This window comes from Caloenas nicobarica, chromosome 7 (genome assembly GCF_036013445.1).
Source record: "Caloenas nicobarica isolate bCalNic1 chromosome 7, bCalNic1.hap1, whole genome shotgun sequence".
NCBI classification, from domain to species: Eukaryota; Metazoa; Chordata; class Aves; order Columbiformes; family Columbidae; genus Caloenas; species Caloenas nicobarica.
In genome coordinates this window covers 36,156,066-36,179,299 of record NC_088251.1, presented here as the reverse complement: position 1 = coordinate 36,179,299, position 23,234 = coordinate 36,156,066, and the positions used below count along the sequence as shown (strand labels likewise).

At 49.5% G+C, this 23,234-nt stretch overlaps 2 protein-coding genes across 5 annotated transcripts in view; both read left to right on the top strand.

The window, feature by feature from the left end:
* MICU1 (mitochondrial calcium uptake 1) overlaps positions 1-2,341 on the top strand; it is a 99,283-nt gene extending 96,942 nt beyond the window's left edge. For all 3 annotated transcript variants that reach the window (XM_065639366.1, XM_065639365.1, XM_065639367.1), the window contains 2 exons: positions 51-140; positions 1,545-2,341. In XM_065639366.1, coding sequence (XP_065495438.1) covers positions 51-140; positions 1,545-1,705 — 251 coding nt within the window. In that variant the 3' untranslated portion in view covers positions 1,706-2,341. The remainder of the gene's footprint in view (positions 1-50; positions 141-1,544) is intronic.
* A 226-nt stretch (positions 2,342-2,567) lies between these two features.
* DNAJB12 (DnaJ heat shock protein family (Hsp40) member B12) lies at positions 2,568-20,874 on the top strand. Of its 2 annotated transcripts, none has more exons than XM_065639201.1 (9): positions 2,568-2,742; positions 6,473-6,647; positions 8,126-8,271; positions 10,917-11,102; positions 12,074-12,153; positions 13,305-13,414; positions 16,387-16,559; positions 17,463-17,608; positions 18,945-20,874. In XM_065639201.1, the coding sequence occupies exons 1-8, from the start codon at positions 2,568-2,570 to the stop codon at positions 17,582-17,584; spliced, it is 1,167 nt and encodes a 388-aa protein (XP_065495273.1). In that variant the 3' UTR covers positions 17,585-17,608; positions 18,945-20,874. The 2 variants fall into 2 exon arrangements, with proteins under 2 accessions (XP_065495273.1, XP_065495272.1); XM_065639200.1 differs by having other exon boundaries at positions 2,569-2,742; positions 17,463-17,614.
* The last annotated feature ends 2,360 nt before the right edge of the window (positions 20,875-23,234 follow it).

Genomic DNA, 23,234 nt, shown 5'->3' with positions numbered 1-23,234 from the left:
CCTGGCAGGTCCTGATATCTCGCTCACCTTGTGCCCTCTCTCCGTTGCAGTGACGATGCAGCAAGTGGCCAGGACGGTGGCCAAGGTGGAGCTCTCGGACCACGTGTGCGACGTGGTCTTTGCGCTCTTCGACTGCGACGGTGAGTGACCCCAACCTTGCCCTGTTCCTTTGGGCTGATGCTGCTGCCCTTCTAGGAGGGGTGTCTGGTGGTACCCGGCTCACGAGGTGTTCATCTTAAAGCACCGGATGCGTTTTGCATCCACAGATCGCTGCTACACAGCTTTTCTTCTCCTCCGCCTCCAACTCTGTTTTATTTAACAAAATGAGCTATTGTGCTCCAGTGATGGAAATGACCCTCTCTGGTACTTTATCTCCAAACTCCTGGACAAATATCAGCTTAATTAATTAATGGCAGCTCTGTGCCCTGCTGGGAAGCTTGTTGCTTTGCTGGCCCGCAGAGGATGTGAGCAATTTAGGGTAGCTTGCTGCTGCACTGAGGCACTCTCAGGTCGATTTAATGAGAATTAGTGTAGTGTTTGCCTCCAGGGGGTGATGGCAGCAATTAAGACTTGGAAAGTAGCAAAATTCTGCATTTGTCCAAAACTATTGAGCCAAAACCAGAGACCTCACTGGTGCCCTGCTTCTCCATGTCTGCTCACCGGGACCTGGCAGCTCTGAGTGGCAGCAGTGATGCATAAATCAACAGTTGTTTGCTTTCTGATATGAATATGAACATAAAAAAGCCTCTCGAATTACGTTATTGCTTGTTGTCCCCCTTGGCTTTGGCCCCACCTGCCTCTTTGCACCTTTCTAAGGTTGCATCTCGTCTTATTTTCCTCTGCGCTTCAGCGCCACTTTCTGACACGATCCTCAAGCCAGATGGAGATTAGAGTGAGCCCAAGTGTAACCAAATATTCGCCATTTGCATCCTCTCATAGGAGAATCTGCTAAATATTTTGAGAGCAGAGCTTTGCAGGGAAAGACAGTGGTTGCAAGAGGAGTTCCTGTAAGGAAGGAATCAAATGGAAAAGAGGCGCAGGCCTCTTTCTTTGTGGGATAGGCGGCAGAAGGCGTCACCCCCTCGGTGACAAGCGTCAGGCTGCCAGTCGTGCCGTGCCTTGCTGCTGTCCCCTCCAATCAACCAGTGCCCTAAATAAAAATCCCAGAGGTTTTAATTTATTGGTGGTTAAGCAGCTCGGGAATAAAATTTGCCCCAATTTACTGTCATCTTATTTTTAACGTAAACTTACATGGCATAATTCTCAGTAACCTCCCTAGATTGCTTTAACGAATCTTCCCTTCTTCTCCATTAAGCAAGATCTGTGCTCTGCCACCCTGCGCTCGTGTAATTTCCCAAATCACTTAGAGCAGAGAGTTCGCTTTGCGTTTCCAACCCTTGCTCAGCAGGCTGTTTTGGGAGGTTGAAGACAGACGCGATTTCAGTTTCTGTAAGAAATTACACTTGTGGCTGCTGCCCTTGAAAGTCAGGGTGGGTTTTAGCGTTTCTAATTTTTTTTTTTTTTAATTGTTATTTTTCTCGCAGGGAACGGCGAGCTGAGCAACAAGGAGTTTGTCGCCATCATGAAGCAGCGCCTCATGCGAGGCTTGGAGAAGCCCAAGGACATGGGCTTCACGCGCCTGATGCGGGCGATGTGGAAATGCGCCCAGGAGACGGCGTGGGACTTCACCATCCCCAAACCGTAGCGGGGTCGGGGACAAGCGCCTGCCGCCGCTCCTGCTGACACCTGCACCAGGCTCTGGCCGGCCCAGACTGTTCGCAACGGGAGGTTTTTTTTTGCGAATCGAAGTTAGAAATCGAAGCCTGTTGTATTTGCGGCTTCCGCTTGCTGATATTGCCCACTCTCGGGAGAAAAGAAAAAAAAGAAAAAAGGACTTTTCTGACTGTTGCCACCTCCACGTCGTGATGGGCGTCGAGCTGGTGGGGCTGCACCTATGTCACTTCTGTTTAATGCTATTACAAGCGGCGTGGGGTTAATTTTAATTTGTAAATTGTTCCTAGGTCGATTGTACCGCTGGGGGCACAGGTGGGAGCAGCCAGGTGGTGAGAACCCCCTGCCAGGATTTTGGATGGCCCAGTTGCTTCCCCCGGGCTGTTTGGGGGGGGTGCAGAGAATGGGTGCACCCACCGAGGGGTGTAAGAGAAGTTAAAAAATATTAATTAATAGCGGAGCAACCGCCTCTCCTGCCCATCCCATGTGAGCAAGCGGGGTTGGTGGTGGTGTTTCTAATTAGCTTGTATTAATTGGGAGCTCTGTAACGTGACGGGGCTGGACGGCGTCGTTTTATCCTTGTGAAATATGACGGAAAATGTTGCTCGTGGCTCGTCTCTTTTGATGACGTCATGTCGCGTCACCCTTCAGGCCGGGGACGCGCCAGCGGGCACGGGGTGTTGTGGAAGAAGGTGGTGGAGGGGTGTGAAACGTGGAGGGGTGTGAAAACGTGAAGCCCAGAAGTTTCTAAATCGCCTCTTTTTGGAATTAAACGAGGCCTGCGGGGGCGGGCGGGGCGCCCGTGACGCCATCAGGCCGCGCACCGGCGCGGCCTGATGGCGTCACGGGCGCCCCGCCCGCCCCCGGCCGCCGCCGCCATGGAGTCGAACAGGGACGAGGCGGAGCGGTGCATCGGCATCGCCCTGGCCGCCGCTAAAGCCAACCAGCCCGACAAGGCCCGCCGCTTCCTGGAGAAGGCGCAGCGCTTGTACCCCTCGCCCCGGGTCCGCGGTGAGTCCCCGGGGGAGGCGGATCGGGGGGCGATGTGTGTGTGTGTGGGGGGGTGGTCCGGGGCCTGCGCCGCCGTGACTGACCCTTCACCCGCCCGCGCATGCGCGGCCTGGGCGCTGCTGAGGGCGGGCGGTTCACGCCGGGCCCGGCCCTTGAGGTGCCCGCTCGGGTTTGTTGTCCCCGGTTGTTCCCTCTCAGCAAACGCCAAGTCCCTTCTCTCTCTCCCCCCCGCCCCCCGCCTCCCCATGCGTTACCGCAGCCGCCGCGGGTGGGTTCGGCCCGCGTGAAAATTAATCGTCACTTCGCCGCTTTTATAGGCTTTTAGGAACGATCTGGCTTCCTGGAGGCTTTGTTAATGCGTCACAGAAGCAGCTGGGAAGTGGTTTGTAGAAGCCACCGAGCACAGTTGTTTCTCCGCGTGTTCTTACGTTGCACAAATTTAGGGCCGTTAATTTGTTTTCCTTTATTACTTCGGCAGGCCTCATCTGATTTTGGTTTTTCGGCTGTGTTTTGCAGCTTGTCTGCCCTGCAGAGAGCCCTGCCACCCTCTCTTTTTGGTCGCACGAGGCCTCTTCTCCTTCCCTCAAACACAGCGGCCCTGTGTGTGCTGTGCTTTTCCTTCCGGATCGCAGAATCACAGAATGTCAGGGGTTGGAAGGGACCTCGAAAGCTCATCCAGCCCAATCCCCCCGCCGGAGCAGGAACACCCAGATGAGGTTACACAGGAAGGTGTCCAGGCGGGTTGGAATGTCTGCAGAGAAGGAGACTCCACAACCTCCCTGGGCAGCCTGGTCCAGGCTCTGGCACCCTCACTGAGAAGAACTTTCTTCTCATGTTTAAGTGGAACTTCCTGCGTTCCAGTTTATACCCGTTGCCCCTTGTCCTATCATTGGTTGTCACCGAGAAGATCCTGGCTCCATCTTCGTGACACTCACTCTTTACACATTTATAAACATTAATGAGGTCGCCCCTCAGTTTCCTCTTTTCCAAGCTAAAGAGACCCAGCGCCTTCAGCCTGTATTACTTTGACAGACGTCATATGATTTTAGTTCTCTGGCTGTGTTTTGCAGCTTGTCTGCCCTGCAGGGAGCCCTGCCACCCTCTCTTTTTGGTTGCACGAGGCCTCTTCCCCTTCCCCCAAACACAGCTGACCCTATGTGTGCTCTGCTTTTCCTTCCCGATCACAGTTTACGCTTCTGCAAAATTACAGGGTAGGAAAAGTGACTTTTGGAGGAAAAAGCATGGCAGGGTGCACAGAAAAGCCCACCCTGATGAGGATTGCTCTTTCTTGGGAGCTCTGCTAGGGCCCACACCAGAAAAGCAAGGTCTGGATGACAGCAAGCACCAGTTTCCAACGTAAAAACGTCATATTTGGCCCAAATCCTGTGCACTGGGACAACCGGAGTAGAAGGTGGGATGCGCACTGTTAGAGAACTGGAGTGTATTGGGGGAGAGCGGGGAAAAGAGGGGGTTAATTTTAAATATATTGTGCTAATTTGGTGCCAGACCCAACTGAGTTGCTGGTACAAGTTTCACATCTGAGCTGCCGTCCAAGGAGCCGTCGCTTGATGTCCTGCTGGTTGCTCACCTGTGCGCTTTGGGTCCATAGTTAGGAGATGTTGCTAAAGATCCCGCAGTTACATCATGGTTGCTGAGCCTTTACGTGTTCTGTGTACCCCTGGGAAACCTCTTTCTCGTGAGTTATATTGGGTTTGGCAACAAGCAGCAATGTGGACCTTGCGTGCCCGGCGCTTCAGACACTGACCCTGCAGATGTCGTCACAGGATCAGCAAAGGGTTTTGCAAGAGGATTTCAGCAAAAATCTTCTACGTTAATGCAGCCAGGCAGGCTAGTAGAGACACAGTCTCACTGGTCGTCTTTAAGTGGGAGTTTTGGAAAAATGAACAGAAGTTGAATAAAATCTTGGCTAATGAACGAGGAAAACTGATCCATAGCATGTGCTTGGTGGGGAGCTGAGCTGGCAGAACTGAGAACTAATTCAGCAAGTCTCTGTTTTGGTAGTTCATGAATTTGTGCTGCGCTGTGACTGCGCGGAGGACCAGCGTGGCTTTGGGATACAGAAGCAATAGGATGGGGGCTGTAGAGCAAAACAGGACTGAGCTGTGTCTTCTGGGGTTGTTTTGAGGAACTACACTACCAAAAATCTCTTGGCAAGCTGTGGGGAACTGAGCCCAAAACAGCAAGAGGGGGGCGGGTGGAGGTGCAGCCTCGTGGGATGAGATTTTAAAGTGCCTGGCACTTTACTCCAGGCTTGGAAGGAACAAAAGCAAAGACTATAACTTCGTGAATGCTCTAGTGGTGTGAATACAAGTGAGGGAAGGATTTATTTTTCTGAAAGCTGAAATCCATGAAGGCTCAAAAGCTCATCCAGCAAGTTACTGCTCTTTAGCTTGCTGTCATTTCTATCCTTTGTCCTGTAACAATTGCCTGTATTGGCTGTTGGATTATTGAGCGTTTTTTTTTCTTGCCCCTACAAGCTCTGCGGGGCAGATAGGATATCTTGGCTCGTCTCTTGGCCTGCAAGCGGTGTTTGCGCTTTCATAAAGAACGTGATACCCCCGTAGTGCAAGGTCTGTAACGCGCAATCTGCAGGAGGAGGAGAAACATCCTCGGTTCTAGGCTCTGGATAAAGGACTGCAAGCTTGTCAAGTTGCTGATGCCTTTGTAAATAACGTTGTCTGGTTTTAATCGTATTACGTGTGCCTGTTCTGTTTAATGGGGACGCAATATATAAACTTCAGAAACTATAAGCATGAAGATATCAATCTGATATTTGGTTTAAAAAAAAAAGGCAAAAGTAGTTTAAAAAGATGATGCTATCCAGCTGCCAGGGAAATGCATGATGGAAAGATACTTTTGTGCTTAGAGGAGCTTTATTGGGTTTCACGGTGTTGTCACCTGTGCGGTGAGGCCAGGCCTGCATGTTTGTCCCCCCCTGGATGAAAAAGACAGAGTACAGTGTCTGAGCCTTGCAAGAAGGCAGCGATAGTCTGCAACAGTTTCCCCACTTAAGGGAAACTGAATTTATGCAATTCATATTAGGTAATTGAGAGAGAAGGTGGTTTTCACAGCTGCTTCTACACACATCGAGTACATAGGGGAGAAGGCACAAGGGAGCAAAGCACCTTTCTGACTCAGGTGTTACGGGTCCCACTGTTCTGCCAGCAATCAGTGCTGCAGCTCTGTCCCCAAATGGGAGTGTCCCTGTGTCCCCCATGTGACTGGCATCCCACAGGATTATTTTCTAAGCTCTCTGAGGATCTGGCGTACCCAGCACAGTAGGTTCTCAAAGGCAGGAGATAAAGAGTAATATGCTTTATAATATTCAAGAGAATAAACATGGAAATGCTTTGTTGTTAAGGAGGGATGTGGGAAAAAAAAGAAGAGGACAAGGATGCGCTGCTTTGGTGATCCATTGTGGTTCCTGGACGGTCCGGCTGGGCAGGCCTGGGTTTTGGTGCAGGTTGGGTGTATTGGGAGAAGCAGGCAATGTCTTCTGCAGCAGCCCTCACATCTGGGCAAGAAGCAGCAGGAGCTCAAGGGTTCCTTGGGTCAAAAGGTGATGGTCTTCCTGATGAAGGGTTGGGGGGTCTTTGTGCAGTGGCAGAGATGAAGAGGGGTCTTTATGGGAGAGTGGGAAGGGCAGATTGAACTTGGCAGTCTCTTAACTTCTTGGTTTTTTTTTTTTTTCATCTTTTTCTCATTTCAGTTCTGCTTGAATCTCTCAACAAGAACGAGCAACCGGCCAATGGCCAGTCCCAATCCAGGGAGTCCACAAACCCTCAGTTCAAGAAGATGAGTGGAGACTTCCCGTCAGCCAATGGAGAGGCTGGTGGGGAGGCCCCCAAGGGCTACACTCAGGACCAAGTGGATGCAGTGAAGAGGTGTGTGCTCAGCCCTCTGGAGCTTCAACCCACGTTCCAGTTTATCGTGCAATCAGGTTTTCACAATGTTTTAAAGATGAAATGGTGGAACAGGAAGGAGGAAGGCAGAAAGAGTAGGTAGGGTTGGATAACAACTCATGCTCTGTGCCATGTAAGGAGATCTGGACTGGTCAGCTCTGAACCATATGCAGTGGTTTTTAATTCACTAGGTGTTCAAAAAGGTATCTAGGTGGATTTATAGCTACAGCAGCCCCGGGAGGCAGGTAGTTTGGGTCTAAGGAGATGAGATTTTCCCCCTAAAGGCATGTACGAGGGCCAGAACTATAGGCACATAGGCCTTTTCCAGGCTGAGGTCCAAAGAGGCATTGTGGATGCATTCATCTCATGGTCTTCACATTGATGTTTGCTTTACTGTTCTTCAGTAATACTGTGAAAAATCCCATATGGTTCTGAGGTCCTCTCGGTGGAAGTCACGGCTCATAGTTTGCAGTCAGCAGCCCTCCTGCTCTAAGCTTTGCTCTAGACCCAAGTGACAAGACACATCCCTCTTCCTCTCTCCTGAGTATATTCCGCTCACCGTCTCTCTTAGAGCCCAGTAAGGTGGAAATCCATAGCAGGACGCTTCACTCTGTTAGCATGATACACTTCTAAAGCCCCTGCTGGAAAGTCCCAACATATGTTTATCTAGTCATCTGTTTTCCCAACCCTCTTTCAAGCTGTTCTTTATTCCTTTCTACTATTTGCAAATACTGGAAGTTGAAGGGCTGAACCGCAGGTGCGGTCACGTGGTAAACTTTGTTTAAGGTTATGGGCATGGTCTGACTTGCGCAAGAGCTGCTCTGGCTGACGGACTCGGGGGGATGCTTGTTAGGTCATCCGTTTCTCCGAAAACCCAGCCCGCTGTATTCTGTCTCATCGAAGTCATGTGAGGAAGAGAAACCATCGCTGGGCTGTGAGTGTGCACAGAACGAGCTGGCCTGGCTGCACAGGCCTGGGCAGCTTGCTCTTTCTTCCTCTAGAATTCAGCTGATGTTATTTTTAGGTTTGTGAATTAACCCAGTCTGAGGAGAGGGGGGGAAAAAAGCTGATAGCCCAGCTATCCTTCAGATCCCAGCGTGCCATTTGTAGTCCCTCCCAAACAGCCTCCAAAACATCAGCATGATGAATCTGAGGCGTATTTGCCAAACCCATTTTTCAGCGGGTGATATCATTGCCTGAGGACAGGCCCTTCTACCTCTACTGGCTCGACTTGTTCTGTGAGACTGTTTTTGTGCCAGTAACGCAGCACAGCGGGGATGAGTCTGTGAAAAAAAATGGGTCATCCTCTGAGGAGTTAGAGCTGAGTAACCCGGCATTCACCAAACAACACTGATCGAAACTGCGGTGCATGAGATGTTGCAGAGTTGACATATTCAATGCAAACGTGGTTTTCACAGCTGAAACTCATTCCATGTGTTTTCTCCCCTCTCTACTGGCAGGGTAAAGCAATGCAAAGATTACTATGAAATTCTGGGAGTAAACAGAGAAGCTTCTGATGAGGACCTGAAAAAGGCTTACCGGAAACTTGCACTGAAGTTTCACCCAGATAAGAACCATGCACCGGGGGCTACAGAGGCATTTAAAGGTAAGGAACATTTCCAACTTTGTGATTTGCCCTCAGCTATCAGGTGATGTTGCTGAGTTGGGCTAGCAAGGACTCTTAAAAACCGCCTCACGAGTCAGGTAGAGTGAAATAAAGCTCTTTATTGTAAAGCTGTCACTCTTCTGAGCTGGTTGTGTTATAAACGAAGTATAGGCTTAAAATAGTAAACGCAGGTCTGCATTTGCCGCTGCAAGTCAGACAAGGAGAAACCTTCCTCCCATTTCTCCTGGCAGCCCTGTGTGTTGCTCCAGCCTCCTGCCACGCTGCTCAGGAGGAAATTCCCTGAGGACGTTCACCATCCTCTGTTTTTGGAGAGACGCAGGAGCTGCGGGAAGCTCCAGATCCTGCAGCCGTCCGGCACGGGGCAGGTGCTGGGCTGCATCCCTGCCTACCTTAAAACTGGAGTAATTTTCCAAGAGAAACGCTATTGCTTGTAATGCATTACTCCATTTTCCCACGCGAGCTGTGGAAGTTTGATCATTATTGTTGAGCTAAAGGCAGAACTTGTTGATGCCAGTTGTACAACACTGGTTTTGCGATGTTAAGCCATTAGAATGGTCTGATTCTGGCCATCTTGGGAGCGAAATGCATGAAGACTTCTGCTGGAGCGGGGAGCGAGGCTAGCCTAGTGTGAGTGTATTGATACAGTATTTGGGTAAGCTGCTGGTAGACCTGAGTTCAGCAGTAAAAGTCTTATGTAAGGTTTGTTCAAGTCTTTTAAGACCTAAATCCATAACCGATAAGAGCGTTGCTGTTAGCAAATAACGAGCTGACCTCCAGCTACCTGGGCTAGCCTGGTTTAGCATGGGGCCTGATTAAAGAGCGAGCATCTGCAGACATCTGTCTACGCCACATGTGCAATAAGCCGCTGTTCAATAGTTTATCCTTCGGTCCTTGCTAAGTGGCGAAAGGCAGATTTCTTCACCTGTAATCTTAAATAATGATGTTTGCTGAGAGCTTTGACAAGAGTTACGTGCCAGAAGTCGCGCGTTAAGCAAGGTGCCCTTTATCCTCTGCTGCAGAGCTATCTGCTCTCGGGTTATCTCTCCCCAAGCCTTGCCTCGTTGGCTTCCCTGTCCTTCAGCCCCCAAGAGCTGAGCTCCTCGTTTGCAGGACTCACTGAAGTCCACCTGTTTGGTTCCAGAGGGTGAAGGAGGGAAACGTGCACTGCTCTGAGGATTTTAGCTTATTTTTTCTTGCGTTGATGTATTAGTTGCAGTCTTGGCATTCGTCTTCCCAGTGACAGCTGATAAAGCATTATGTCCAGTCTATATTCGCTGTTGGCTGCAGTCTGTCTTGTAGCAGATTTGCATCACTACCTTTGATTGTTATTAGAAAAAAAGAGTTGAACCTGGCTAGTTTGAGCTAAAATCCTGATTTGGAATGAGGCGGTTCTTGGGCTCTGTCAGCAGAAAGTCGGACAACAAACAAAACCCTGAACTGCTCCAGTTTAATTAACTAAACGCACAGTTTGAAAGAACAGGCTAAAATGCTGAGACTCAGTCCGTGTTGTCCAGCTTCCTTGCCTGGTTGTAGAAATGTTTACTCTGTGTACACTAATTATAACCAAGAAGGAAAACAAGCGTATTGACATTACATCCTCCATGCTCCAAATCCAAGAAGAAACTGTACACCTTGATCTGACTACCAAGAAAACGTTGAATCTTGGAGTTAATCTCCTGCAAAGGGCACGTATCTCTTTTCTGTCACTTCTGCTGCTGCCTTTTATACACCAGGCAGCTACTGCCATGAGCGTTTTTGCCTCCTTGCGACACGGGGCAGGGAGAAGAGAGCCTGTGCAGTCGTGTAGGGAGGTTTTGGGTAGGTTAGTACAGAGGGGAAGTCGTAACCTGGAACTGAAACACAGAAATAAGGGGATGGCAGGCAGACATTGTGGTAGAAAGGCTCAAACATGCTGAGGTTGGGAGGAGAGTGACCTGGGGAACTGGTGGGGAGTTCGTTCCAGTACATTTCCACCATCACACTGTTAACAGGCCTTGTAATTATGCACCTGACTTCTGGCATCTGGAAATGTTGAAATTCATAGCTGACAGACACAACTTCTAGCCAGCGTTTCCTTACTAGCTTTGATGGGAGATGTTAAAGTCTCTTTCAGTGATCTAGCCCATATTTACATTCTTTGCAGTTCTGGTTTTAGGCTATGACATTGAATTCCCTTAATGCCACTTCTGAATAAAATTTGTTGACTAAAATTGTGTTTTCCTATACAGTTGCTTACAGCTGAAAGATTTGGGCATTAGTTGTTGAAAAGAAATAACAAGTTTAATTAGGTGAAATATGTAGCTGCTCTTCTACCAGTGTCTCCTTCACAACTCACATATTCATCCAAGAGGGTTTCTCTAGGGACAAATACCGAATTCATACCAGTCATATCATAACTTCTTCATTTGAATTAATTAAGGCCTTTTCCATTGAGTCTCCTGATGTGGTTTCCTTCTGTCTTTGCCAGAAGCGTGCTGCGCCGCTGAAGTAGCCTGTTGAAAAGACGTGGGTAGTTGCAAATCTCATTTGTGCAATGAGAAGGGCAAGTCCTGGCAGTCTGCAGGGCTAAATGTATTATCTATTGCAGAAAGAAACTAATTGCGTCCTTATTGTCGATATTTCAGCCATTGGTAACGCGTATGCCGTATTGAGCAACCCAGAGAAGAGGAAGCAATATGACCAGTTTGGAGACGAGAAACTCAACCCTGCTCGGCATGGACACAGTCACTCGGACTTCCACCGCGGGTTTGAGGCAGACATCTCCCCCGAGGACCTCTTCAACATGTTCTTTGGTGGTGGCTTTCCTTCTAGTAAGCATGTTAAACCTTAATCTCTTGAATGGGACCCAATCCTTTTGACAGAGCTACAGTGCAGTAGCGATTTGTTTGGCCGTGCAAGAATTGCTGAGGTTGATGAGAGAGAGTTCGCCTTCACACTTGACCCAAACACCTAGAGTTTTCTAAATTGTGCAGATGGGTACTTGGAGAACTCAGCGTCCAGCAGGTAGTACCATCAGAGCTGGACTTCTTCCCAGCTTCACGTACTTGTTTGCATGCTGGCAACATCAGCTGTTATTAGGTTGGGCTGAATGTTAGAACAAAAAAATACTTGTTTTAAGGCTGGTTGTAAAAATAACCCTATTCTGAAGAAAGCTTTCCTGCCTGGTGGCTTTGGAAGTTAAATCTTCTCACCGGAACAAACTATGGTAATGCCTGGGCCTTGTTCTTGATCTGCGTCTGCCACGCAGCTGAAGCAGTTTCGCAGAGATCAGTGTCCACTTCCTTCTTTCCACTGTGTCCCATAAGAAAAGAGGAAAGTTTTATTTCTAGAGCATAATTTAAGCCTCTTGAAAAAAAAAAAAAAAAAAACAAACAACCCTACTCCAAGTGAAAACAGAAGGTTGCTGTTTTAGCTGAGTCTTTTTTTTCCATTCCTCGCTGTCCCAAGAGGATTCAGGGCTGCTTTCTCAACCAGTCTCCCTGAAACAGCTGTAGTTTTGACATTTGAAAGACGACACGGAAGAGCTATGTTTTTAGGGTGGAAAAACTACCAAAATTATTTCTTTTTGTAATTGGTTTTAACCTAAGGTAAATTCACTTAGAAGCGAGGAGGCCGGTACAAGATATTCTCTCTACATAACTGACCCCGCTTTGAGCAGGAGGTTGGACCTCCTGAGGTCACTTCTAACCTGAATTTTCATATGATCCTGCAAAATCCTGTAGATGGACCTCTGTGTCTTATGTACTCTGACTGTTGTGTAACAGGGGGTTTTTGCCTATAGGTAACGTTCACGTATACAGCAATGGCAGGATGCGATATACCTACCATCAGAGGCAGGACAGACGAGAACACCAGGGTGACGTAAGTGGAGAACAGGCTGGGGGGCTGCGAGTCTAAAGGTTTTTCTGATATGTGGATTGCGAGCTGGTTGGAGTGGCTGTCTTGCGAAACAGTCCTGCTGCTTTCCAACCCGCTGGACAGAAAGCTGTAGGAAGTGAGCTGCCTTCAGAATTTACACCAAGTTGCGGTTTAATTTACTGGTGGTTGTTCTCTCAAGACTCCCATAGCTGTCATCCAGTGGGGAAAATGCTGGCGTGTCTTGAAATGGTGCTGCCCCAAAATAAGATTGCACCGTTAAAGCGTACCTGTCTTTACCGCAGAATAAGCATTTCCTTTCTGATTTATTTCTGTACTTTCAAAAGGTAAATCCACTTTTCAGATAATGCGGATACTCGTGACTCCTCCCAACATTCTCCCTTTTATTCCAGTATTGAAGATGGGGTGTTTCTAATCTGTGATGCTTAATCAACCAAGGAAGATGCTTTATAGCATGAGCAATTTTTATGTTTTCACATCACAGAAAATCTATGTATATCTCCAGGACTCCAAGCCCTCTGGTCTAGAGACGCGAGAATGAAGGACTTCCTGTTTAAGAGACATGGGTTATTACTGAAGATTACTGTTTTCTGGGGATAGCAAATTACATTTTTTTTAAAAAAAGGCAAGCAAACAACCAGAGCTTCCTGAATATTTTTCCTCAAGCTTAAAGGGGAAGGTGTGCTCTGCTGGAAATGGAGGGAGCTCAGGAGGTGAGGTAGAGGGGGAATTACTTTCATCTGACACTGAAGAGGGGAGAAGGCTTTCCCTAAAACCAGTTCTGAGCAGAACATACACCATATATGCTCTAGAAAACTGAAATATGGGCAGAAAAACAAAATACGGGAATGAGGCTTTTGAAATTCACTCACAAGGTTCCCCCTGCCAGCCCTCTCTGCCCTTTGTTACATCCAGAAAAGGTGCAGTGAGTTTGGACCTTCGGAGTCACGCTGCCCTTTCTGGAGGGGAACTGTGGGCTGCTGGGTTCCCCCCAGTTATTTTGGGGTGCCTCCTAAGCCCAATGCCTGCGCAGAGGAGGAGAATTGAGCTTGTGTTAGAGCTGGGAGGGAGGCAGAGCGGTGCTGTGGGATCCTTGTGTACAGGCTGCACTCCACTCTGCGTTTCTGTTCCTTCAGGGTGGCCTTGGCTTGTTTGTCCAGCTAATGCCTATCCTCATCCTCATCATTGTGTCTGCTCTCAGCCAGATGATGGTCTCCAGCCCACCCTACAGCTTGAGCCAGAGGCCGTGAGTACCCGTTACTCTAAAATGTATTCATCCAGGAAGGGGGTTGTGTTCTGGAGGGCAGGGTGGCGTGATTGGGTAGGGATCTAGGCTCTCTGCTTTTCCTCTTTTTCTTTTTTTCTTCTTTATCTCACCACACCGTTGCTCTTGCTGCCAGATGTCTCACACATCAGCAAGGGCCTCCCAGTTCTCCAACAGGTCTTGCGATACAAGGTTGGGAGCTGCTCCCTTGCCTAAGGGAGGGTGTTCTTTGACAGGGACCTTCTGCAGCCCGTACCCACAGTTTGATCTGTCTGTCCTAGAACGGGAGAGACAAAATGACTTTGGCAGACTGTAGCCCAGCACCAAGATCCCATATGCAGAATGAATTGAGGTGTAAAGTTAAACTGGGATGTGAAAAACAAAAGCCAGATCTGCTCTTCATGAAAGCCTTGCTTTATGGCTAGTACAGATCAACAGAGGAAGAGAGGAAGGAATAAAAAGGCCAATCCTGTAGAGTAAAAGCCACTCCCAGAGAAATGCCCTATTTTTGAACTCTGATCTTGCCGTGAAATAGCTATGGCCAGACATTTACTACGCGAAAGTGAAACTGTTTCATTCTAGATCCTGTGGAAATGCCCCGATCTGCTCACTTGGCTGACGCATGCAATGAGTCGTTACTCACTTTGCAGTGCCAACAAAGAACGGGAAAACAGGCGTGATTTCTGGCCGCTTGCATCATTCTTGACAAAAGCTTAATGTATTTTCAGCGGAAGTTCCTTATGTGTATTTAAAGAGGGTAGACTTGCTTACAGCCAGTGGGCCCTGTTCAGTTTTGCGGGTGGCAACATTTACCTGTGATGACGTTAAATACTATAAAACCCAGCTTAGCTTTCAGGTCTGAGGTAAAGGCTATGACGTTCGTGCTTGGAACCAAAGGATGGAGCGGTTTTGAGGAGGGCACAGTTAAGGGTTGTTCGAGAGGCTAAAGAGCCTTGAGATGTGATTTCTGCAGTTGATAATAGGATTATAAAATTAAGCATTATATGTGTATACCAGTTCATTTTATACTGTTGAAGAGGTGGTTCATAGGACAGGAAGATATTTGGCGGAGAGCAGCTTTTAAGTGGGCAGGGATTTGCTTCCAGCTTTGTCAGCTCCCCAAGAAAAGCCACCCCTGAGCCCCAGGTGTTCCCCTGCTGCTCGGTCCCCTGTTCACTTCAAATTAAATTATCCAGGGAGCAGAGGCGTGCTGTGTCGGCAGGCGGAGCTGCTCGCTTACTCGCTGGCTCGCTCATGCAGGCAGCCGGCCCCTTGTGCTGCCTGATGTTGAGGGAAATGCCGTGCTTGGCCGTTGTTCGTCAGGAAGCTGGAGCTCGTGGTGCTGAACTCGGCAAACAGGAGGCAAAAAGCTTTTGAACCTGGTGAAGTATTAATGGCGCACAGAGATTTCCATGCCACTTCTTGATATTGAAGCTGTCACTGAGAAAGGCAGAGTGCTAAACAAACTTTTGTCATTAGGTCGCCTTTGTAAAACCTCTTCGAAAAACTAAGCTTTCTGCCGAAAGACCTGTGTAGTCGTGAGCCTGCCTGTGCCATCCTGCTCTTCAATAACACCTCATTGAATTCGCCTGACTTACTTGCAGGTCTGACTTCAGGTGGCAGTTTCTTGCACCAGGTCCTTCCCTTATTTTCGTGCTTTACACTCAAGCGTGCCGCTGGAGCTCTGCGAGCTTCAGCCCTTCTTCTTTGAGGGCACGCTTTGCAGCCTCCATAGTTCATCTTTATACAGAAGAGGAATACGAACTTGAGGACAGCACAGGGCTCTGTCCTGACAGGTAAAATATCGAGGTGAGCTTCTTCCAGACTGCTGCTTTGCCAGCAGGCACTGCCAGAGACAGGTCCACCTTTGTCTCGAAAAATGCCGAGAGAGCTTTTTGGCCATGCTCAGTCTATCTGATTACCCACCACTTGTCCCTGAGTGCTGGACCTTGATGAAACGTGCAGGAGTCTTTGAATCACTCCTATAAAACCCTGATAACAGACTGAAGGGCGAGCCGGATGAGTTAATGTTTATACCTGCCTTTTAAGAATCAGGCTCGCTTTTAACGCAGCAGCCAGCTGGTATTTGTTATGGGAGACTTTGGGCAGGTCTCCAGATGGAGCTGTTCCTGACGAACCCCGTGTCTGGGCACAGCTGCTGTGTTACAGCTTGCAAACACGCTCTGGGTTTGCTGGGGTGTTGGGGAAAATAAGTACAGGGCTCTGTGCAAAATGCAAATCCATGAGGGTAGGGTAAGAAGAGATTTCCTTCTAGAAAGTGCTTTCTGTGCTAGTCAGTGCAGGCTTGAGTGCAGAATGGGTCTAATTTTGTTCTTGCAGCAACAGCGTTGGTTGCAGCGTGTGATGTGGTAGAGGAAGCTGATGCTGGTGGGGTTAGCAAGATATCTTGGCAGAGGGAACTGGGTTTGGCAGACGGGCAGCCTTGCTGAGCAAGGAGGGGCTCCTGGGTAGCTGTGACAACCCCCCCCCGGCTTTGCCCTCGCCTCTGCCGTGCTCCGTGCTCCTCTGCTGGCATCCGGCTGCTCTTGCCCTGTGCCCCACAAGCATTGGCCTCTGAGCTTGGTAACCATCCTTGGGGCTCACTGCCAACAGCAGGATCGTGTCATCAACAAGGAAATTGCAGGGAGATTTAATTAGTGCTGAAAATTCTAATGAACAACTTTAAGTGGGTTTAGGCCTTGGGCAATCTGCCTCAGAGTTCTGTCTGTATTCAGAGCTCTGCCCACCTAGCTAGAGGCCTGGCGGGTTTTCTCTCCCTTTTCCGCCATAAATGCTTCTCCTTTCCAAACCTTCAAGCCTGGGGATGCACAGGAGTGATGTATGTTCCCAGCGGTTTGGTATCATGGCATGTTCTATGTTATAAAGAGCTGGGGGCTTTTTGCTCTGCCCTCGAAGCGTGTCCTGCACTGTTCTGACTCTTCTCCCTGAACCAGGTCTGTGGGCCACACACACAGGAGGGTGACAGAGCACTTGAAAGTCGTCTACTACGTATCCGAGAACTTTGCAGATGAATACACGGGCACAAACCTGAAAAACGTTGAAAGGAGCGTGGAGGATGACTATATCGCAAACCTTCGAAATAACTGCTGGAAAGAGAAGCAGCAGAGTGAGTAGCGTGGGGTCAGGAGTGGAGGCTTCAGAAAGGTCTTTAACTGGGGACTGACCTGTGCTAAAGCTATACTTTAACAAGGTGCGAGCACATTTCCTGTGTTGTAGGTCTTTTTTTTCCTGTCTGTGACTTTGTGACAAATCCAGTATGCGGGGTTTTTTTATTTTGTTTTGGTTTTTAATGCTGCTGTAGAACTGGTCAGACAGGAGTTGTTCCCCAGAGGTTCCCCTGCTGTGTCAGTAGGATATCTCTGATTTCCAGTGGAGGTGGAAGGTTGCAGCCATCTGATTTTCAGGAGGCTCCCGAGATCTCTGTGTAATATTTTAGCTTGAAAGTCTGCTGCCCCCGGTGTCCTCCGTCCCTGCTCTGAAGGCTGCGGTTGAGCACTGCCACCGCCTTGCCCGCTGCTGGGGGCATGCAGGGTTAGGAAGGACGGCGTGAGAGGTCACCTGGTCACCTCAGCGGACTGCAAACTGTTTGCCAAGTCCTGGGGGTGACCTGATCTCTCCGTTCCCAGGGGGTGGTGATCACAGCTCTTGGAGCAGTGGCTGGGGTAGGATTTGAAGGGCTGTTCGAACCTCGAGTGGTGCCACACGAGGCCGATGCTCTGAGCCTCTGCCTTTCTTCTTCCACTTTGCGTCAACTGCCTCCTGGGACTCGAGGCAGGTCCCGTCAGGTTCCTCGGGCTTTCCCTGGGATGGATGAGCTGTCAGCAGACATTACGCCCATCCTGTCCTAAAGGGCACGGGGCATTTCCTCAGCTCCATCCTGTGCTTCATCTCGCCTTGGAGAACTCGAGGTGCCTCCTGTTCCCAGCAGAGCCCGTGGTTGGGACGTGGCCTGGCTGGTGGGTTTCCTTCCACGTCGTGTTTGTAACGCCAGGTTTTTTCCCTTTTGCAGAGGAAGGCTTGTTGTACCGGGCACGCTATTTTGGGGACTCGGATCTGTACCAGCGAGCACAGAAGATGGGCACCCCCAGCTGTAGCAGACTGTCAGACGTTCAAGCCTCTCTGCACGGATAGTCACCGCCTGCCCGCTCAGCAGAGGTCTAAGTACGAGCTGGTGACGCTTCCCTTGGCAGCGGAGCAGGGCACGATCATGCTTTTCACACTTACTTAAATCTCTGTTTGAGACGCAGATCTTCCTGAGTCTCCTCTGGATGCCCACACGCCATGGGGGGGAAGCACCCCCTTCCGCCAAGCGTACACTTGTTAATCGGGAAAATGATTTTGTTTAGTTTGCATGTCGGCACCCTGGGCTCTCTCTGAGCTCGCTGTTTGCTCTGGCGCTGTCGGTGTTGGGTCTCTAGGAACAGAGTGAAAGCCCCGGGCGCATTGGCGACTCGGCCGAGGTCTTGTCATCTGCGTGTTCAATACCGCGGCCCGTGCACGCCTTGGCTGGTGGGAAGATTTTACCAGCCGTGGCAGCCAGCCGCCACATTTTAATGACCCTTTTTTTGGTCGCTTTATTGTCTGTTTTACTGGAAAAGCTGTTATCCCTTGGCACTTGAAGCAATATGATGACAGGGGAGGAACTCCCACCAAACAGATGTTCCTTGCCCCCCCCATTGCCTTCCCATGACACTCAAGGAGAACAAAGCAAACAGCCTGAGTTCACAGCAGGTTGTAGAAGTAACTTAGTGCATTAAACTGAGAATCAAAATCAAAACAGCTGAGGGGGAGTCTGGAAGACTTGGGGGTTGGAGAGCTTGAATTAAAGCAAGCCCAGAGAGCACGTGTGGGACTGGCTGTGCTGGGTCCAGAAATGCACAAAAATAATGGGAAAACATTGGCATGGGGTTTGGAGTCCTTTTGTACCTAATTATCTGGGCTGATTTCGCCTACCAGATGCTGCTGGGATGGCTGTAAAACGTACAGGTCCTTCCTACCACAAAATTATTTGTAAACAGGGTTTCTATAGAAAATAAATGGGAGGCGAAGCTTGCACCAAGTGTTAGTTGTATGGACACCGTTTAGGCTTGCAGAGACTTCTTGGGGACGGTGGACATCTAGCTGCTTGGTTTGTTAAGGAGATTTAACAGGGGAGTTTTCATTTGGTTTTTATTTCCCTTGGCAAAGAGAGCACGTCCCAAAGTTTGGCCTTTAAAGCAAATCCTCTGGGTTGCGTTTTTTTGGGTGTATCCCATTTTGGGAACCATTCTTGATACGCCCGCTCTCGTTTTGATAACTGCGCCTCTTATGATAGACCTTAAGTACTTGCTTTTCTTTAATTCCCTCTCTGTATCCGTGGTCTGAAAAGAGCAGAGGGATTGAAATACCGTGACTGAAAAAGCTGCTGCCTGGGCTGGGGGGAAGGAAGGGGAGGAGGTGCGGTGACGTGCGACCGTCCGGAGACTGACACCGCTACCGCTTTTGTTCCCAGGCTCTTGAAATGCCTGAAGACTTTTGGCGAAGCGCCCTGAGCCCAGGTGGCAGACTCGGTATTTAAAAGGATTCAAACCTTATCTTAAAAATGGAATCGGAGAATTTAGCAACGCACAACTGCCCTTTTTCTTCTCTCTGCCTGTCTCCACCGTTCAACCGAGGTCTCAGGCAGCAATTAGGACAGGAAACCAAGCTGCCCATCTTCCCCCTTCCCTTCCGACACTGCGACAGTCTGGTTGCTCCTGGGATCCCACCGCCCCGAGAACAAATGCGTAGAGCGTAAAATAACACAAACTAACTGCAGAAAGCCATGAAGCAAAGGGAGACCCTTCACCACTGCGCTGGTCACTGCCGACAGAGAGAGAAATGGGGACGACTTGGTGATTAAAAAAAAAAACTTTAGTAAAAAAGAAAATATAATCTATTTAGAATTAATTTATAGCTGTATATATGTTGTACTTTTAAACTATGCAGGGGTTGGATGATTAAATTATTTTGTTTTCTGCCCGGTTTGGTGAACGGGGGAGCAAGAAGTCTCTTCCCAGAGTGTCTCGCTCTGCAGCGCCGGACACGCTAAACCAAGAATCACTTTGCGGTTACTGTATTTTGCTTTCTGGAGGACAGCGATGTTCTGCGGCTTGGGATGTCCATACCCGCCTTTCGGGTTTTAATAGAAGAAATTCCAAATCTGTAGGGGGGGTAACAAAGAAATGGGGGAAACTGCCCAGGTTTGTGGTGTGGTTTTGCAGCGTTGGCAGAAGCTGCAGCGGGTCAGCTGAGCCCCGGCGCCGCGCTCGGCGAGGGGAAGGATTGTCCTGGGTGGTTTTTGGTCACCAGTCATTGGGTTTATTTGTGCACGTAACTCCTTTTTTTTGCAGAGTCTGCTTTAATTTTGCCTTGTAATCAGCGTGCAGCGTTCGTTCTGTAAAGAGGGCTTTCCACCAGCCGTCTCCCTTTGTTGTTTTTTTTTTTTTAATGTGTCCTGCACTTGGGGTTGCTCACCCAATGCTCCCCTTTGCAGCGTGGCAGTGGCCTTCACACCCTCTAATATTTCCTAGAGGAGACCTGTAAAATACTGCAAATCCATAAGAAACGGAGCTTTTTATTGCTTCTGTTGAAAGAAGTGTTGCGAGGGGAGATGGGAGCGTTGGCCTGATCTCTCCTCAGACCCCGTCTCTTGATCCATCACCGTCGGGCAGGACCGGCATTAGGGCTTTCGAGGTTCAGAGCCATCTCTTTGAAGCAAAACCGGAATAAGCGGAGCTATTTCCCATGGAATAAACTGGATTTTTTTTTTTTTAGAGGGGGGTACTCTGCAGTTCACTTCTGTCTAAAGACATTTCCAGTGAGAACCGTCCCCCAGCACCCTTGGGAGGATGAACCAAAAGCACGGCGGCTCCTGAGTGAGGTGCCAGGGGCTGGGAGAGGTGCGAGTTGAGGTGGATTTGTTTCTTTGTTGTCAGGAATCCACATGCTCTGTCTTTGGCTATTTATTTATTTTGCAAAATATCAGCTCTCCCATTAGCTGCAAGCCTTTTTATCCCACAGCAACCATGACTTGCACCTGATTTTAAGGGGTCATTTTTTGGGTTGTTTTTTAATGAATCTTCCACCTTTGGAAGGAATTGGGTGAAGTATGACGGCATTTGGAAATAGCTCTTAGTAGAGGCACAGGCTGGCCAGCTTGAAAAGATCACGGGAAGGGGGTTAAACAAAAATTGCATTTGCAGAGTTGCTGAATGTCTTGCACAGCGGCATTCCATGCCCAGAGCCTGCCCGCCAAAACCTTTTGATTATTTTCTTTTTCCAGTAGATACCCGTGGATAATAATGAGCGAGAAGGTGTAGATCCTAACGGCTGCTCACAGAGGCTGTATCTCTCGATTTAGAATTAATCATACAATTGTACATGTATAAATAAATGTTTATAACGTGAAAGGCTCCGGCTGCGTTGGTGTCTTGCAGGTCCTTGCCCCAGCCAGCTCCGGTTTTACAGCTCCTGCTTCGTGCCGCCTTCATCGCGTCCGCACAGATCAACGAAATTCAGCGTCTTTGCCATCGTCCTGGCAAGTCCCAGCAGCCAAGAGCACCCATGGCGAGGTGACAGCGAACGCTCAGCAGGTTGTCTTTGCTTTCACTGGGGTGCTCCCAGATGGGCCTCTTTTTCCCTAAATTCCCCCTCCCCGGGGCAGGAAAAGGCTTTTCCCGCAGTGCCTGGGACAGGCTTGACCCCACCGGCGCTCCCCTCCTCCCATCCCCACACACCCAAGGGCTGGAGGTTTGGGGTTGGTTTTTTTCCTCTCTTTTCCCTTTTTTCTCCCCTCTCTGAGAGGTCACCGTCGCTTCATTTCCCCTCAGTGGCGATGACTCAGCCCCGCGGCCTCTCCCAGTGCCCGTGCCGGCACGTCGGCCGGGGCGGTCCGGCAGGGACCAATGCAGCTGCCAGGCAAAACCCCCCGGTGCCACCGGCACAGACCTCACTCCTTTGGTTTTTTTTAAATTCTCTAATCAGGTGCATCCACACCCCAGTTTTTGGGGTGGTTTTGGGTCATTCCCAGCCCGGAGCTATGGGAGGTGCTCTGCGTTGCGGTGTGCTGGTCCCTGCCTGCTCACCAAAGGTGCGGGTGATTTGTGCTGCCCATTAGTCCAGCCGGCTCATTAGCCCCGGCTTTTCATTGGGGCAGCAGGCAGAGGAAGGGAGGCACAGGGGAAGGGCAGGTGCCCCACGAGCATCCTTCTCTGGCACATAGGGAGCAACGGGGACCCCCCTTCTCACCACCAGTGTTTCTGGCAGCAAAATATGAGAGTTTATCGTAACCCTGGGATTTAAATCCTCATTTGCCTTATTGGTGCTGATGCCTCCAAAAAGTCTCCCTTTCCCTGCCACCACGATGGCACCTGGGAGCCCTGGGCTGATGCTGGTGCCACAAATATCCTCATTGTCACCTCCCGGGTCTCAAAATATCCCCCTGCCTGTCCCTGAGAGTTCCTGGCACCCTCCAGGGAGCTGCCAAACCCCAGGGACCTGGATATCCCCCCTCAAAATTTATCACAGAAAGGCCATTTTGCTAGAAATAAAAGCAAAGCTTCACCTGGCATTGCCTGCAGCTGGGGGGTGCTCAAGGTGCCAAGTGACCACGGGGTATTCTGGGGATGTGTACACGCACACAGAGGGTTTTATTGGGCACTCCACATTCGCCTTTGTGACTTTGGGTGGGTTTGTTTTGTTTTCTTGCCGTTTTCTGCAGAGCCTTGATTATTCCTCGTAATAATAGTTTTTAAAAATGTGATGCAGAGCCCCCTTGCCCACTCTTGGAAAGGCTGGCAGGGGACACGGGGTGGCCACGCTGCTGCACAGGGTGTTCCCCTCTGTGTGCTTAGGAGCTCAATATATAAAAATACATGTATTTATGGAGCTCTATATATAGCTTCAAGACACGAGATGCCTCAGCAGGGGATGGCAGCACAGCCCGAGCTGCCAATGTCACTGCCGTCACCGCGCTGTAAATCTGAGGAGTTGTCCTGTGCTGGCAGGGCCAAAACCTGCTCCTCTCACGATCTGGCAAAAAAATCTTCAGGTTTTGAGTTTCCTTTCCAGCTCCTTTGGCTGGTTTGTCTGTGGTTTTGCTGCTGGACAACCCCACAGGGCACCACCTGACCCTGCCACGAGGTGGGGGGATGCTCTGGCATGTGACTCTCTGAGAAACACCCTGATCCCCAAAATTTTAGGGGAGCCCCCCTTCTTTTGCACAAGGTGTGTTTCCAGCTGTACCTACTTGTTGCTCTGATTCCTCATAGGTGGTGTTTGTGCGGGTGAGTAGCCTTGGCTTGAAATACTCCAGTTGTGGGTTGTCCTTTTCAGAAACAACTTTCTTGGTTGAAATTTTTATCAAAAAGTCACTGTCTGTCCACAAGGCGGGGGGGAGAATAAAAAGAGACACCAACAGAAGCCTGAGCCAGAACGAACTGGCATTTGAATGGGAATGTGGGGTTTTTTTTTTTTCAGGCTGTTTTTATCCCCCACACCTTCTGCAGGCTCTTTATTTGCCAAACGGCTTAATTACACTTTAGTGAAAGCCTTTTTCTCTGAGTGGCTCTAATTGCAGGCTTGGCTAATTGGTCTCATTTTTGCAGAGTGTGTTTGGAGCTGGACACCACTTCCCCCTGGCAGGTGTGACGTTCCCCACCTCCCTCCCTTGCAATTTTAGCTGATTCTCCTGGTTTTCTGCCCAAAACACCCCTGTAGCTCCCAGGGGAGGAGCAGCAGCCCCTTGCCAAGGTGCCAGGAC